The sequence below is a fragment of the Varroa jacobsoni genome, unplaced genomic scaffold (assembly GCF_002532875.2).
Source record: "Varroa jacobsoni isolate VJ856 unplaced genomic scaffold, vjacob_1.0 scaffold_832, whole genome shotgun sequence".
NCBI lineage: Eukaryota > Metazoa > Arthropoda > Arachnida > Mesostigmata > Varroidae > Varroa > Varroa jacobsoni.
Genome location: NW_019213734.1, coordinates 206,064 through 221,731, shown reverse-complemented (window position 1 = coordinate 221,731; position 15,668 = coordinate 206,064). Strand labels below are relative to the sequence as shown.

Here is a 15,668-nt window from a genome sequence, read left to right as displayed (position 1 = left end):
TATTGAATATTCACGCATATATAAGTGCTATCAGAGCACGCCATTAGTTGGTATATTGTTCTTTGCGATCTTCCTTGCACACGTTGGTTGTCTCGGTGCTAACCTCGGTCTTCTGAGACAAGTGGATTTTGAGTCCCTTCATTACCTTTAACGTCTATTTGCCGTAAACGATATTCTCTCTTCGGCAAGTTACGACAGAGGAAGCGATGTGTATCCGTGATGTGTGAATATTGGTAACTCGTCAATCTATCGCAGTGCCTCAGAATTTTGACAAAAATTTCTAATGGAGCTACAATGATAGTATTGGCCCATGGGCGAACCCCGAATGTCGTTTCCATAAACCTAAACATTCTTTCTGATCACGTCCGTGTTCTTCTTCATTCGATCGTTATTTCAGTTTCTTGCTATGCCACCACCCCCTCTGGCGGTAGCACTTCGTAGCAATCCCCTGTAATGTTCCTCACGGCGACTTTGTCTATCTATATATTCATATTTATATATATAACTCTTCTATATATATTTTTATTATATATTAAATTTTCCTTGTTTTTGTTGGTGTATGTGTGTGTGTTTGTGTGGGTTTTTTTTTTTTCTCTCTGTATAGATCATTAGCTAGTCAGTTGTGCTTATCCCTTATCGTGATTTCCGTAATTTGTTGCTTTTTGCGATTTCTCGTTCCGCTCTGCTTCTCATAATCGTCATTATACTACACGCTTGCGTTTCGCGTGAGACGCTGGTATCATTATTACGGGTATTAATATTCCGTTGTGTTTTTTATTTCTATCAATATGAATAAATCTCTCATAACAGTTTCTTAAATAGTGTGAAGTCGCGTCCGTTCTCAGTCGCCGCCATCATAACGAAATGATGACTCCCTTATTTTCGTATGACGGGGCCGTGTGGCAGTGAACGCCTTGCCGCTAATAGCGGCCACAATAACATAGATGCCCCTTCCTCTATCCTTTGCTCCCCTCTTTCTAAACCAGAAGAGTGTTGAAATAAAGGTAGTATCAGTAACGATATTATCCATTTGTGCCTGTGTTGTTATTGTTCTTGATGCTGTCATCATTCCCTGTTGCTCTTTCTTTCGTTCTTTCTTTCCGTTCGTTCAAAACACAAAAACGCGGGGCGACGCCAAATTAGTAGAGCAGGCTTTATCATCAAAATTACATTAACATTATATACTCATCTATACACTAGTTAGTAGTGCGCTAGCAGAACGGCGCTGACGTTTGCCTGTCACACGCCGTCTGCGTAACGGGATACAATTCGCTTGGCCCCAGCGCGATCGGAGGGCTCAACTTATGGCTCATGGGGGGTCGGCTCAATCAGTGATCATCACCACCAACATCGGTATACTCAACATTTGACACAGAGGTCGTCCTTTTTTATTATTTGTTGACCCTGCGCTATTAACTGTCCTGTTGTCATATTCATTATTTTACCGACTGCACGACTAGTTGATTATGCTTGCTTGTCTGCCTGCCGCCTTCCAGTTGCTTCACTGACGGCGGATTTCTCCCTACTCTATATTATACAGCTTCTGTTTGTCTGTCATGTAACTAAAATACAGTAACTAGTGTCGTCAACTTCATCACGCTGTTGTCTTAGGAAAAATGGTAGCGATGGCCCGGACGCTTTCGTATGACCGGTTGGGTTCCGTTTTTTCAGAGCCTAATTCTGGGTTTATTGCTCGATAGCTCGCTGATTGCAAACTTGCAATGTTCGAGCTCACTACGTTTGTCAGGTATGGACGAATTGACGCCGAAGTTGATAATGCCTTTGAAATGTTTTGACACTTAACTGAACTACCTTCGCCGTTGACCGTTCTTCCTTTTTCTCCAACCAAGGCCTGTGGGGTGCCTTTTTCCCATACAAAATTGTCAGAGGTCGACTCGATGCTGGCCAAGAAGTGGACGTAGTAGGCCCGGCAAGTGATGTTCACCCGAAATCCACTTTCCGAGGGCTCAGGTCCTTGCTTACGCTTTTTGCTGTTGTTGTTGCTGTTGTTGAGAGTGTGTACGTCTCTTTTTGCTAGGATAATTAACATCGACCTTATAACTTTGTCATTACTTCTGTTCTATGCGTCCATTGCCATTACACTTTTTCGTAAGCAACATTTTGCGCGCAAGCGCATCCATCATCTGATTTCACGCAATTCTCGGTCCACGCGTACCATCAACATTGTTTGCATGATTTGTTTGTTACACCCAAAAATGATTTTTGTCCATTCATTCTTCCTTCCATCAGACTGTGGGAAATCAAATTCTCACCATTGCACTGTCATCATTAACATTAGACTTATCTATTCCAGAATGATCAGGATCATCCTTCTCAGTGTAGTAATGTTGCTCATCCAAAAGCTATTGCAGCTCGCTCATTGCTTTTGTTTTTTTTCCGTCATCGCTGTAGTTCTGTTAGTGACAGTAACTGTAGATTAGTAGATATAAAGGTGTCCCTGTACTTATTGTTATTATAATCTTCGTAGTGTGCTAATAGAAGTAGTTCATTCTTGTAGTTAACTATTCGTTTGTGGTGATGATCGTTCAGCTCCATAATAACATCATCTTGTTTTGTTTGTTTAGAAATCTGCGAACTCCTTGGCACATTTCTCGGTTGAGGAAATCCTTAACGGTTCCTCTTCGTATTCATCGAAATTGGACGTGTCGCCTGGTCCTGCGCTTCGAGGGAGGAAGGGAGCCTCAATCTGTAATCATCGACAGCAGGCAAATTCAGGTACGTAGCAAAAAGGTGCAGCGTTAGTAATAGTGTAAATTTTGTAGAAGAGTCTAACGGTAGCTTGGTACGTTTCGTAGATGTGGACATGTTCGCCCAAACTTTAACTAAAAGCTATACGCGAACATATACGCAGATGATAGCAGTTTTCGTTAATCATGTCATATTTATTATATGTCAAATTTAATATAGGTTTATAAAAATACAATCACTGAATGAACTTCTGAGTTAATATTAAAATATTTTCAAAGCTATGTAACTTCTGGTTAGAGATGTTGCTTAGTGAAGCCACTGAGCGCATAACGTTGCATGGTATTTGACGCGTATTCCACCACATCTTATACAGGCGCACGTAGCGTTTAGCAAATGAAAACCCAGTGTACCACATTGGATGCGACAAAGCCCAGCTATATCAAAGCGTGTGACTATGTGTTGGTTAGTTCTGTTCGACCCTCTGCGGTAGTGTGTCTCCGAGAAGATATATATGTATCTGTCTGTATAACAGTAAGCGGTGCAGTTCCATGGCGCATTTCAGGAATGCGTATTAGCTTGGTCGAGTTCTTCGAGCTGCTGTTTTATTACGACGCTACTTGAGTTCCGTAGCGAGTTAGCAGATTCGTCTTCATTTTGAACAGGGTCGGTGCCATTCGTAACCCAAACCTGCAGGGAGCCCATATACCCACACATGCCAACATCGCTCGTCCTATTGTGTCCGCGATGTGCTCCGCAAAGGCTCAACCGTTTGTAGCGAGAAATCACATCCAGGTACCTCGAGCTGGTCACTTACTTCCAGGCTGTTCTTTCTATACGGAGTAGAAATTCAGTCAGTAGCAACGAGACTGCTCCGCCTTACCCACATTAATCACTAGTGTCGCCTCATCCACGTTTAACATGAGTCTGCAAGAGCTTGTTAGAGACTAACAGATTCCTTCCAAAGATACGTGTTTCGCTTGAGCTTGGATACTGAGCAGCAGATCATTCAGCAGCAGAAACAAAAGGACTAGATAACCTGTGCTACGCTACTTGACAGAATGAATGGTTGAGCTGGGCCGCTCAAAGGCCGTCCACGCTAACTAGATCCTATTGTAAAATCACTCTATTTAGATGCAGCACGGTCTGAAGAACTTCTTGCAAGATGTCGCTAAAGTCCTGTCTGCCAGACGTCATGCAATGAGATGGGCAAGACGTCCAAAGAAGTGGGTTCTCCCATGATCGCCTTTTATGAACAAAGTAGTGCGGGAATGAGCTTTAGAAGAAAATCAATCGAATTTTTTGGCAGGTGTGCATGCTGTAGGTAGGCATTGGATTAAGCCCATTCCTCTCGTCTTGCTCAGCTGAAGCTGCTCCAAAGAATGCAACATATCAAACACGAAGAACTTTACCCCCAACGTTCCACACATCGTAGAGGTTTGTTTTTTTTTTTATACACCGGTGTGCGGGACCACAGTTCGTGATATGGTCTTGGTCACCGCGCACATACGCTGTTAACACTGTAAAACTAGTAGGACGTAATATTAATCTTTCCTTGAGCAGCCGTTGTCTCTTTGCTTGTATCACTAACTTATCCCTCTGAGGTACTGCCGGGCTACGCCGAGTCAAGAATTGGTCTATCTGCTTTACAGGAAGTTACTAAGCGGCTTCATAGCCGGATGACACTTGATCAAATTATTTATTTGGCGCAGTGTTGTAGATGCCAGCTATCACTCTACGCTAAACGACGAACTTTGTAATGGCGGCCTCAAGTAGGTTGCGCACGAACTCATTATTTCAATCAAAATCTCAGCGTTTGATTTAATCAGTTGCGTCTCGTTAGAGAAACAGTTCAACTCCACCGGTACGTGCTATCTCAGAGTGTTTTTATCGTATGCTCTTATACATGTGGTCTATGGCTTGGAAAGTATGATGATGTGGATGTCTGTGAAAGTCAAAGATGGTGGCAGCAAAGTCTGAGCTGTCCCCTCTACATTCCACTGCACAGTAGCTCCTCATAATAATTCGTCTGAGCAACCCAGGAGTTCTCTCGATTTTCTTGATTCCATCGTCTGCTTTGCGACCGATCGCGGCTGTCCCAGACGATTGGATTTTTGACACGGAAAGCCTTGTGGACCTGCATATATGCCAATGCCCGAGTAAAGCAAGCTGTTCATGAGTGCTAAAAGCAAGTACCACTTGTCTTTCAAGTGCATTTTATCGAGATAAGGCTGTGCGGACCGGCAATTCTGATACCTGGTAAAAGCTGACGGTGGCTGAACGAGGTCCTCGCGAGTCGACCGTGACTTCGTAGTTCGTCGAGATGCATGTGGCTTTCCCGGCAACTTCTTCTTTATGACTAGTCTTTTTCTACGGTATTTTGGCGTGTACGTGTGTATGTTTAAAGGAATTCATGAGAAGATGCGTCGCCGTGAGCCATTTTTAACGGCATAGCGTTTCTGACTCACAGTCCACTGAAGCGAAAGGCGCAGAGAATGGGGCAGGTACAAAGCTAAACCGCCTTTAGCTTTATATCAAAATCTTTTACCGTCCAAGTGAGGGAACGCCTTTGTAAAAAAAACTCTATGCATTCGTTATAGTCGGTTTGCAAGAAGACCATTGCGGGCGCCGATGTGCTACCGACGTACTTCTCAGCTTCTTTGAGTATGCTGTTTATACCTATCTTCTATGTTGATTGTATGACCACGGAGGTCTTTTTCAAAGAGCGTTGCTTCGGCCCGTACCCCGGCAGCTCCGCTACCAACGCCAATTGTCCTGAGAAGCGGATCTCACAGCAACGGAAAGGCCCTCTACCGGGACAGCCGGTTCGTAGTTCGATCTAGTGGCTACAGAGGCTTACTGATCTTTGCAATTTCAACTAGCCTTCTTCCGAGCCTCAGCGCAGGATAGGAACGACATTCTCCCATCACACCAGAGCTGAATGACAAGCAGGTGTTTGAACACCTTGTCAGATATTCCAGATATACCGTTACGCAATCCACTGCTTGAACGTTGTGCACGCTATATACGTGGCGTTAAAAAAGGATAAGCTGATCAGACCGTCTCATCGCCGATTGTATAACTTGCGTAGAACACTCTATTACATTAGGAGAGTATAGGTATAGGCCATCCAGGATGCTCCTTGAACACACTTGAGAACACCTTGAACGAGCACTAAGCTTGCACATTCGGGCACAGTTAGGACGAGACAAGTGCGCCGGGCACGAATATTTATGACTATAAGCTGGGCTTCATTTTGTCATGAATGCAGATTGGCTGGAAGTCGATGTCTGTTTTTGTATTTATTGTTGTTGTATTTTGTCGATCATTTTACCCGTCACCTCATGACGAGCAAAAAGGAAAGACCTATGTCTTTTTTATGTCGGGGCCCTAGCACGTTGCAGGATCTTCAAAGTGGTCCTGACAGGAGCCAACGGTTTGATAGTTTTTCCATGACCAGCCGTGACAAAACGTATAGGATGGCAAACATGACAGGACCCACAAGACGCACTATGGATGGGATAGCTAAGGTGTACTTGAGGCTGCTGAACCCAGGGTTTCTTTCCGTTTCGTGTGAGTCAGTCGGTCGGTCTGTCTATCTAGAAATCCTTGAATTCATTCCCGGGCAGGCAATCGTCGGCTATCAGAAAAATCTATTCGTTCTCCTCGAAATTTTCGAAGTACTCTCTGTCACCATTTGAAACCAGTTTGGATCGGAGGAACGGCTTTTCCTGGATGCATCATAGATGCATGCACATGTATTGATTAAGCACACAAATCGAATGGATTTCACACAGTGATTTATTCTCTACCAAAACGCTATGCTATATTTGCTTAGACATTTTGCAGTTCATTAGTTTCTTTTAAATTAGCCAACTATCGAAAGAATAGAAGGTGGGTGCGCACAAAAAATGCTAAAATCAGTATATTAAGCAGGATAATATTAGAACTGTGTATAAAACCAATAAGCATCACTTACAGCCATCACGTCTGCAGCTAAATATGCCTGTTTAACCATATCCAGACTAGCTAGTCAGACTAAATTTAATCTATAAAGTTTCTCAAAGGCGCACGCGCAAAAGAGGCATCGACAACGGCCACCTTTGTCACACTATAATATCAACATATAGAATAGCAAGGACGGGTGTTTGATTATCCCTTTGTTGTAACATTGCTAAAGTTCCCGTCCCATAAAGTGAAACAGCATAAAGCCAAATAAAATTCCTAATAGTAATAATAATAATTAAATATGCCACTAATAATTACGCGTGCGCACGCATAGAAATTTGTACTGTAAAATGACGTAAGAATTGGGCTCTTTGGACCGATCCAATCAAATGTCGAATATAGAATGTTTCTATTTGGCTTGAAGACCACTGAATGTTTAAAACTAGACGAAATGCAACAGGTATAACCGTCGCCATAAGTAGAGCTACATAACAGACAATTTAAGATTTAACAAATTCAGATAAACACCCCTTAATAGCCAGTAGACACACTACCCAAGTATTCGGAAACGTTTTTTGGCAGTTAATGGAGGCCAAAATTGATTATTAAGATGAGTTTATGTAGACTATTTCGTATGCTGAGGAACCAGGATGTTACGACATTTTAAAATAGGCGTACCTCTTTCCGGTAAATGGCGATCCAATCAGTCTGCGCGAACCAACGGTGATTTTTGATATCATTCACACCGTTCTTTAGGTTACCATAACGCTTAGTTAGATCGACCTGCAGGAGGTTCCGCAGAAGGTCCTTCAAGTCCGACGTAAAATGTGACGGGAATCGAACCTGCACGAAAAGGGCCATAATAAACGGAACAGACATAATTGATGTTACCGCGTCATTTTTGATACACCGCTTTCTGGCAAGCGTTAATATGTACAGTTTATAATGATTTCCATTTCACTTAACTAGCTGGTTCGTACTTTTCCGGAGACGATCTTTTCGTAGATCTGGATCGGCTGATCGGCGAAGAATGGCGGATAACCAGCGGCCATTTCGTAAACAAGAACGCCCAGTGCCCACCAATCGACGGCTTTGTTGTAACCTTTTGACAAGATGATCTCAGGAGCGAGGTATTCGGGTGTGCCGCACAGTGTCCAGGTCCGGCCTTTCACACGCTTTGCAAAGCCGAAATCGGTTACCTGTTCGTTACAAGGTGTACCAATTTAAAAATAAAGCAACAGCCAAATACCAAGTCTTACCAACTGCGAAAAAAACTGTCATATGTAGACACGTCACCTCCGCATACGTACGTTTTTACTTATAATAGCAGTCTTAACACGAGCAAACAAGTAGTAGCTAGAAGACACACGCTTGGAAGTCGAAATTTTCCAAAGCCATAATTCCAACCGAATTAGTAAACACTGGCGGCGATTTTGTGATCTTTACCTTAATGTAGCCCTGATGGTCAATGAGCAGATTCTCCGGCTTCAAATCCCGATAGATGAGGTCAAGCGAATGCAGGTACTGGAACGCGAGCACGATCTGAGCTGCGTAGAATCGAGCATGCGGCTCACTGAATATTACCATCGTTGTCGTGAAAGGCCGCGTGAGGAAAAAGAGCAAAGCTTTGTTATTACGGAGCCTGATAGTTCAGTAGGACGGTGTACAATGGGCAGTGAACAAAGTTATCGACTTGAGTTAACTAAGCTCTAGTGATATATAGCTATTTCATAGTTTCTCAAGTTTCGTAATGCAACAAATTAAAGCCTACGATGATCGGCCGTACATAAATAGGTAGTCACACTGTGTCTGTGTTATTGTCGTCAGCAAATGACGTTGTTGCAACTCGATTTAATCAGTGGTTTTCGTCGTTGTTGTTGCTAACTATTTTATTTGGAGACACTTGAGCTGTCCTGCACCTGCGGGGGTACTGGGCGTCTATTGGATTACCACTTTCGGAAAAAACAGAATGATGGACAAATCCTTGTAAACTGGCTAAACAGCGTACTACTGGCGCCACAGGATGTTGCGTTGAGCCTGTACGACATAGTTGTTGATTAAGGTGACAAAGAGTGTGTCTCACGAAAATAAGGCAAAATGAAAACACACGAATCGTCCGTTAATGATGATCCATGCACATCTTCATGACCTGTTACAGCTCTTCTTCGTTTTTTTTTGTTTTTGTTTAACTTGTGGCTCTTCTTCAACTCTTGACACCGATATAGCATTTTGATTTACTAGCCCAGCCCACTCTAGCCGTCTTCTTTAAATCACTGTCATACTAGGATAAACAATTTTATATACGTATGAATTAACTGTCGCCTCGTGCCGAAGATTTACACTGTGGCTTTAGATGCAACGACCAAGTTAATCTTTTCAATAACAGGCACGAAGCCTACTTTTGTTTCCTTGGTTTTTCATACATTGTTAAAAGTATACCGACACGCGACAATGAGTTGCACATCGTATAATACACAGGAGCCAATAATGTACAGAGCGATCAGAAAATTCCAAGAGGAGTACCTGGTGAAATATGCGTGGCCTTACTGCAGAAGCAGCTTTTTGATCATCCTGTAGAATAACTGTGTATCTGATTGTGGACATGGGACATGAATCAGGCGTGTTCTAGTGATACTGAGACGATCCGTGTTGACGAAGGTGATTGATGGAACGAACAGAAGGACGAAAACCGGACTGGCCGCATCGTATCTTCGCCGAAGGAATCGATTGGGTGCCCGACTGGGTACACGAACCGACGCCTGGCGACCGCAGGTGCGACGTCAGGACATATGCAACTCCATTGGCTAAGCAGGAAAGTGTTTTTTGCAGGCATAGAAGCCTATTATTTGCTCGCAATGGACAGGCTGTCGTGCAGTCTAGGCTTAAATCTCGCCTGCGCTTCAGGCGGATTCAAGCGGACCGGAGTAGGCTGATTCATTCAATGACATGATATTTTTGCTGATTGGTGAAAGATATAACGAGCGTATTATCGATGCCTGATGAATTCCTCACCTAAATCGGCCCACCCGTCGGAGATGCGAGAACATTTCGCCACCCATCACATACTCTAACACCATGTAAACGTTCGAATTATCCTGAAATACGTCCCGAATTTCAGCCAACAGCAGAATAGAAGCCGCAATGGCGGGCGTACAGAAGTAGTCAGGGTAGGCCCACATCAAGACGAACGAGAAGAAGCAGCAAGAAGAGGCAAGAATACAAAAAACAAAGCGATTCATCAAGCCCAGTTAGTGTTCGGGCCTATTCACTCTACCATTGATTATGTATTGTTCACTCACCTGAACTTTCCGACTTTACGCAGGTGGGTAAACATCTCACCACCTTGGACGTACTCTAGAACCATGTATAGATTCGAATTATCCTAGAAAGGGAAACAAAACAGTGACAAACAAAACAAGGACAGACCGCAGCACAGACGTACGACGGTGCGAAAAAAAAACAAAGACAAACAATCTCTGTGAAAAAGACATTCGGTCAAATGTGAACAGGTCATATTGACATATGTGACAAGTGAGGAACATTTGGGACAAACTACAATAGTGGTATTTCGATAATAAGTCATGTGCCTGTGGCCTAGATGATGATGATCTGGCCAGACTTAGGTAGACGTCTACACTAAAGGCTAGCCTAAAGTATAATTATGACATTCGCGTCACACTACAGCGTCGATCAATGCCGCTTCAAATATGAACAGTAAAAAGATTCTGCTATACTTTAGATATCGCTCAAAGTCGATATAGAGTGCGCACCGCATATACAGGATGAGTAATCTCTCGATAACATCTCGTATTGTTCAAACCAGCCTGTACATGCATGTTTATAACGGAGATGTGATGCTACAAAATCTGAACATAGAAATATCAATAACGCTACAATGACATCATGATTATGCACCAGCGTGTTTCACTGGCTACTTAAACACTGTCTACTTATTATATAGATAAATAATAAGAAAGTTCAAGCAAAAAAAGATAAGGGCTACCTTGAGGCGAAAGTGTACTCGCTAGGGCCTTATTTCTCGGAAATTAGAAATGGCAGGCAATTTTATGTAAAATCTAGGAGTGGCAAATTACATCTATTTATCTATCTATCTACCTAGTAAAACGTCAGCCATCGAAAAAAGAAGCATATTTTATGATGATACAACAACTACATGTATACATGTAGTAGATGTATACATCTATAGAGAGAGAGAGAGAGAGAGAGAGATAATCGCAAAAGTATTAACCGTTTCTCTAGCTTGATGGCTTCAAAGTCGCATGTCTCGGGTTATATGAGCCATGTCGGCTCGGTGATCGTGTCAATTAAAAGCTGACACCCGGCAGTAGTCGACGTCGTAAAATTTTTAGAAGGCCTTTATGCAGACATAAAATAAAGCGCCTTGAGGTGAAGTTCCTAAAAAATTGCTATATTTTACAATTTTGTTACGATAAAAGCCTGAATGTTGCCCAAGCCCATTAAAAAAATTGCTCTTTTAGTTTGAACAAGATCTGTGATCGGAAGAAATGGCTCAAAACAATGGTCTTGTCATTTTTGTTCTGGAAATTCAACGTGAAAGGTGCCCCTCGTACTAACCCACCAATCGAAAGAGTCGATGAAATTATTGCAAAGACCGATACGTGAGTAGCCATGATATTGCCAAGAGACCAGACATCCACACAGTTTTACATGATTTGAAAAAAGTGGCTATAAAAAAGTTCGATGTTTACGTGCCTCAAAAAAGCATTTCTTTGATCGTATTTCCAATCTCTACGAAAATGTAACGAAGTGACGCCATTTCTAAAGCGACTGGCGATCGCAATGTACGAACAAAAAGAAAACGCTCTGCAATCTGTGGCAAAGGCCACACTGACGTCAAAAAAGGTGACGTTCAACAAGGCTAGAAAATAATCGTGCACTGTGAATTGCTGCCGGCCAGCAACTAACAAAACAACAATACTTGATTGAAGAAAAACTGACCGAGCAGAAAAGGCGTCGTCGTTTATCATCAAGTTTCCATTACACACGTTTTTAACTAGGCGGCAAACAAGGACAAGACTTGGATAGGAAATTTCAATGCATCTACCATGTAGTCCGGACGATGCGCCATACAACTATCATCATTTATAGTCTCTGCGGAACTCCTATAAGGATGTCAACTTCGTTTCAATTGCCCGTCGTAGTTTTTCGCCCAGAACCCACAAAAGTTTTACAGCGATGGGATTAGCACGTGACCAGAAAAGTGGCAGGAGGTCATCAATCAAAACGGCCCCCATATTTAGCCTAGTAACATTATTTTAAAGTGTAAAAAAAATACTACTTCAATTTTGGTTGAAGGCGTTTAATATTTACTCGACAACCTAACATATATGTCGTGTACAACAAATGACATGTCTACAAGAAGGGGCATGTCGTGTCTGCGTAAGAAACACAAAGCAAAGTTATACAATACTCATAAGAAAAATGATTTCAGCCGAATATGTCGTGCCTGTGGTCTGAGTTTCATTCCAGCTTATCGTGTGGAGATGGCTTCGACGCGCAAAATGTCTGAAATGCTTCGTCAATTTATTATTACGGCTCTTTTACACTAACCCTTTTAATGTGTCGTAAAGAATGCTCCTAAGTCATTCGAGAAGTCCTACATTATTCAAGCTAATTTGTCACCTAAAGAAATAAGATCTCTTCTTTCACAAGATGCAAAATTTTACAGTTCTCTCGTTATACGTTGCTACAAGTTGAGGCCAGCGTCATCCGTTAGTTTAGTTAGTGCGTTTCTAGCTTTTTTGTAGAACTGTTCTCTCTGTATATATATATATATACATGTATATATAGAATAGGCTAAGTAAATTCAAACGCAGGTGCGCAAAATTCTAGAGAGCGAGCTAGTTTTGATAAGGATCTCATTCAAATAAACGATTCTGTTTTGGCAGAAAATTGTATGTAAGGAAACATTTCATCATTATAAATTGATTTGAATCCATCTCTTAAAGCAACGCTTACAACAGGCGAATATTTGTTGCTTTCCACATGTTTTCATTTCAATTTGAAATGCTACACGATCGTTCTATGGGTTTTGTATCTATTTATTAAGATTATTACCTTGAAGTGATACGCGAGTCGGACAAGGAAAGGGAAATCGACCGCTTGAAGAATTTTCTTCTCATTCAAAGTGTGCTCAACCTGTTTTAGCTTAACCACCTAAAAAGTGCAAAGATTTATAGTGTATAGGACAAGATTGAAATCATCATGTACATTGTTTTCACTGTCATCATCGACAAGTATGACATGTATGTATACTCTGCGACACAATGTTAAAAAGTGTTCACGTACGTTTCAGTTATATAAAGAGGCTTTGGCAACTACTCTAACGTCGACTCTGTCTTTCTTCCAGTCGAGCAGATAGATTTGTTTGCGTCAGTCAAAACGTGTACATATGTTACAAGTTGCGCCTTGCCGAAGCCCAGTCGATGTATTGGCTTGCCACGCACCGTCCAGACAATAACGCTGCTTATTATTTGATGTTGTTACTGTGTCGTCAGTTAGATCACTACGTTGTTGTCTACGCAACAGCGATTGTAAAGCACTAATGCCCACTTAGAAGTTAGTTACTCGTCTGCGGACTGATTGTCTCGCTTTTGAAACATTCACATATAATGGGAGGGCCTTCGTCGGCCTTTGCCTATAGTGGGCTTAAACTACCGTTTGGCTCAAGTACGTGAGCAACGTAAGCTTTCTAAGCGGATGTCAGTTTCGGGACTCATAATCGCTGGGGACTGCCTCTCTGCCATTACTATCTTTACCTTCTGAAAGTGTCATGAATAGCTTCTGAGCGTTTCTCCACGGACAAGCTTGGACAGTTGTTGACAATGCACGGAGACGTTTGCTCATCGGCACGTTCCAGAAGCGACGTCACTATTCTTGACAAATCTCGAACTCTGTTGCGGTCCTCTGCGGCCTTAGTAGGTTCTCTGAGGAGCGAATGTTAGAAAATTTTTGGCAGAAATAGGTGCAAAGTGTGATGGCAGACACATTTGTGAAAGCCTGCGGCCGCACATAAAGAGCTTAAACGCCCAATGATAGGAAACGTCCGTTTCGAACTATTGTAGATGCTTCAAAAATAGTTTGATGACCGCCGCTCCCTGGGGGAAGGTGAGCAGCTTTAGTTAATTACCTCAATATACTTCCTTAAAATATTTGAACATTTCTCAATATATTTGAGTTTGTCTATCTGAAGAGAACGTCGCGCCGTGCGCGTTGTGTTGCAGCTCATATCTCCAGGTATGCGTAAGCAAAGCGGCTATTCCGCTTTGCCGCCGTATAAAGCGGTCATAGTTTAAAGCCTTTTGTCCGAAGTCGAAACCATAACAAGCAGTCAAATACCCTTAGGTAAGATGGGTTGATACTGAACTTCTGTAGTTGATAGCTTTTATGTTTGCACGCATTTCTTCGATTGCAAGTTCGTTTTGTGGGCCGATTCGATGCTTAACGTCTAACGCACAGACTAGACATTCCTATTGAATTAAGTCTATGTGTCCCGTCAAGACCTCCATGACAGGGTTATGTCTGCGTTCGGTGTAGCAATGGAACTAATTCAACGATACACCGTATAGTGACCTCAATGGCCTCTTGTTGCTCGCCTGCATTTCCTCGCTCTGGCAAGGCTATACATTTTTCGTCCTTGTTGAGAAGATTATCAGGTCAAAATATATCCTGTGAGGTCCACTTATCGGCGAATTTTGTGCCAATTCCATTACAAACTTTCGGATAGACCAAACGACGAGCAGACACCTAGACTCAGCTTTGAAAGACGCGAGTTTACATATGTATACATTTTGCTGGCGCGAATATGGGAAAGTAGACAAATTCCATGTTTAAATTTTCACCGATAAACTTTCTATTTACCAAAACCTCTTATATCATTGTTTGAACTTAATTAAGTTTTATCATACACAATTTCTTGTTCGGAACGTATATCGATAAAAGAAATTTTATGAGTAAGGTTCGTGTATTCTATATCATCTGAAAAAAATTATGATCTACATGCATCTGATTTGAACACCAATACAAGTTTTCTGTGTTTGATTTCATTATATACCGCAAGAAACCTGTGTAGACAGGGCTTATAAGTGAGCAAGATAATTGTAACACCCCAAGGTCGGAGAGAGGAAATATAACTAGTCGCTGCTCACCTTCTGTTTATCGAGAATCTTCATGGCGAAATAATCGCCAGCGTTCCTGTGCTTTACCAGCATCACGCGGCCGAATGATCCTGTACCAAGTGTCTTGATCCGATCGAAATCGTCCAGCATCGCCGTGTTCTGTTTGTTCCAGAGTGGCAGGCACCCATAGTAACATTAACCGAAGAAAAGGATAGAGTGAAAAATCAGAATCAGAATATGTGGCTGTCTGATTTAGCCATGTGAAGCATACGGAGGGCAAGGATAAGCAGGATAAAGGTGGGTCGGAGCGTTGATAGTTCACACGAGTACATGTTCATAGAAGATTATCGAGAAAACATGTATCTGTATGGATATATAAAAATTAATATGGTGGCATATATATATACATACATATACGCCACGAACATTCCTTGATAAAAACGAGATTATATTTTTAAACGCTTACAAGGCACTTGCGTTCGTTGCTCATTTAGAATCAGATAAAGTTGAAGTCTCAAAACTGAATCGTGCTAAATAGACTGGTCCCCTCTTACGCTTTTCTATAGACACCGCGCTCATGTTAGCGTGATAGGCACTCGTAGAACATATATATCATAATATATCAGTAATATATCAGATAATCACTAAGTTTCATTAAATTGCTACGATAAGAATAAAACCTATTTTACCACGCACCGCAATACGATGCTGCTACTACTGCTACTACTACTAGTACTAGTACTAGTACTGCTACTACTACTAGTGCTACTACTACTATTACTACTAGTACTACTACTAATAGTACTACTACTACTACTACTACTACTACTACTACTACTACTACTACTACTACTA

At 42.0% G+C, this 15,668-nt stretch overlaps 1 protein-coding gene and 1 long non-coding RNA gene across 10 annotated transcripts in view; one reads left to right on the top strand and one right to left on the bottom strand.

Moving 5' to 3' along the window:
- Positions 1–537: 537 nt before the first annotated feature.
- Positions 538–15,668, bottom strand: part of Pka-C1 (Protein kinase, cAMP-dependent, catalytic subunit 1) — a gene marked incomplete at its 5' end in the record, with an annotated part of 49,373 nt that continues 34,242 nt past the window's right edge. For all 7 annotated transcript variants that reach the window (XM_086969988.1, XM_086969987.1, XM_086969989.1 and 4 more), the window contains 7 exon segments: positions 538–2,707; positions 7,333–7,497; positions 7,635–7,853; positions 8,101–8,227; positions 9,954–10,036; positions 12,754–12,852; positions 14,844–14,972. In XM_086969988.1, the coding sequence (XP_086826114.1) occupies positions 2,582–2,707; positions 7,333–7,497; positions 7,635–7,853; positions 8,101–8,227; positions 9,954–10,036; positions 12,754–12,852; positions 14,844–14,972 (948 nt within the window). In that variant the 3' untranslated portion in view covers positions 538–2,581.
- The window catches only part of LOC111264205 (uncharacterized), a 30,701-nt gene continuing 17,714 nt past the window's right edge, over positions 2,682–15,668 (top strand). For 2 of the 3 annotated variants that reach the window (XR_002682748.2, XR_002682747.2), the window contains exon 1: positions 14,981–15,110. This is a non-coding gene — a long non-coding RNA (uncharacterized LOC111264205). Of the gene's footprint in view, positions 2,737–14,980; positions 15,111–15,668 lie in introns of those variants that run through there. The other variant, XR_015312610.1, reaches the window with a different exon arrangement.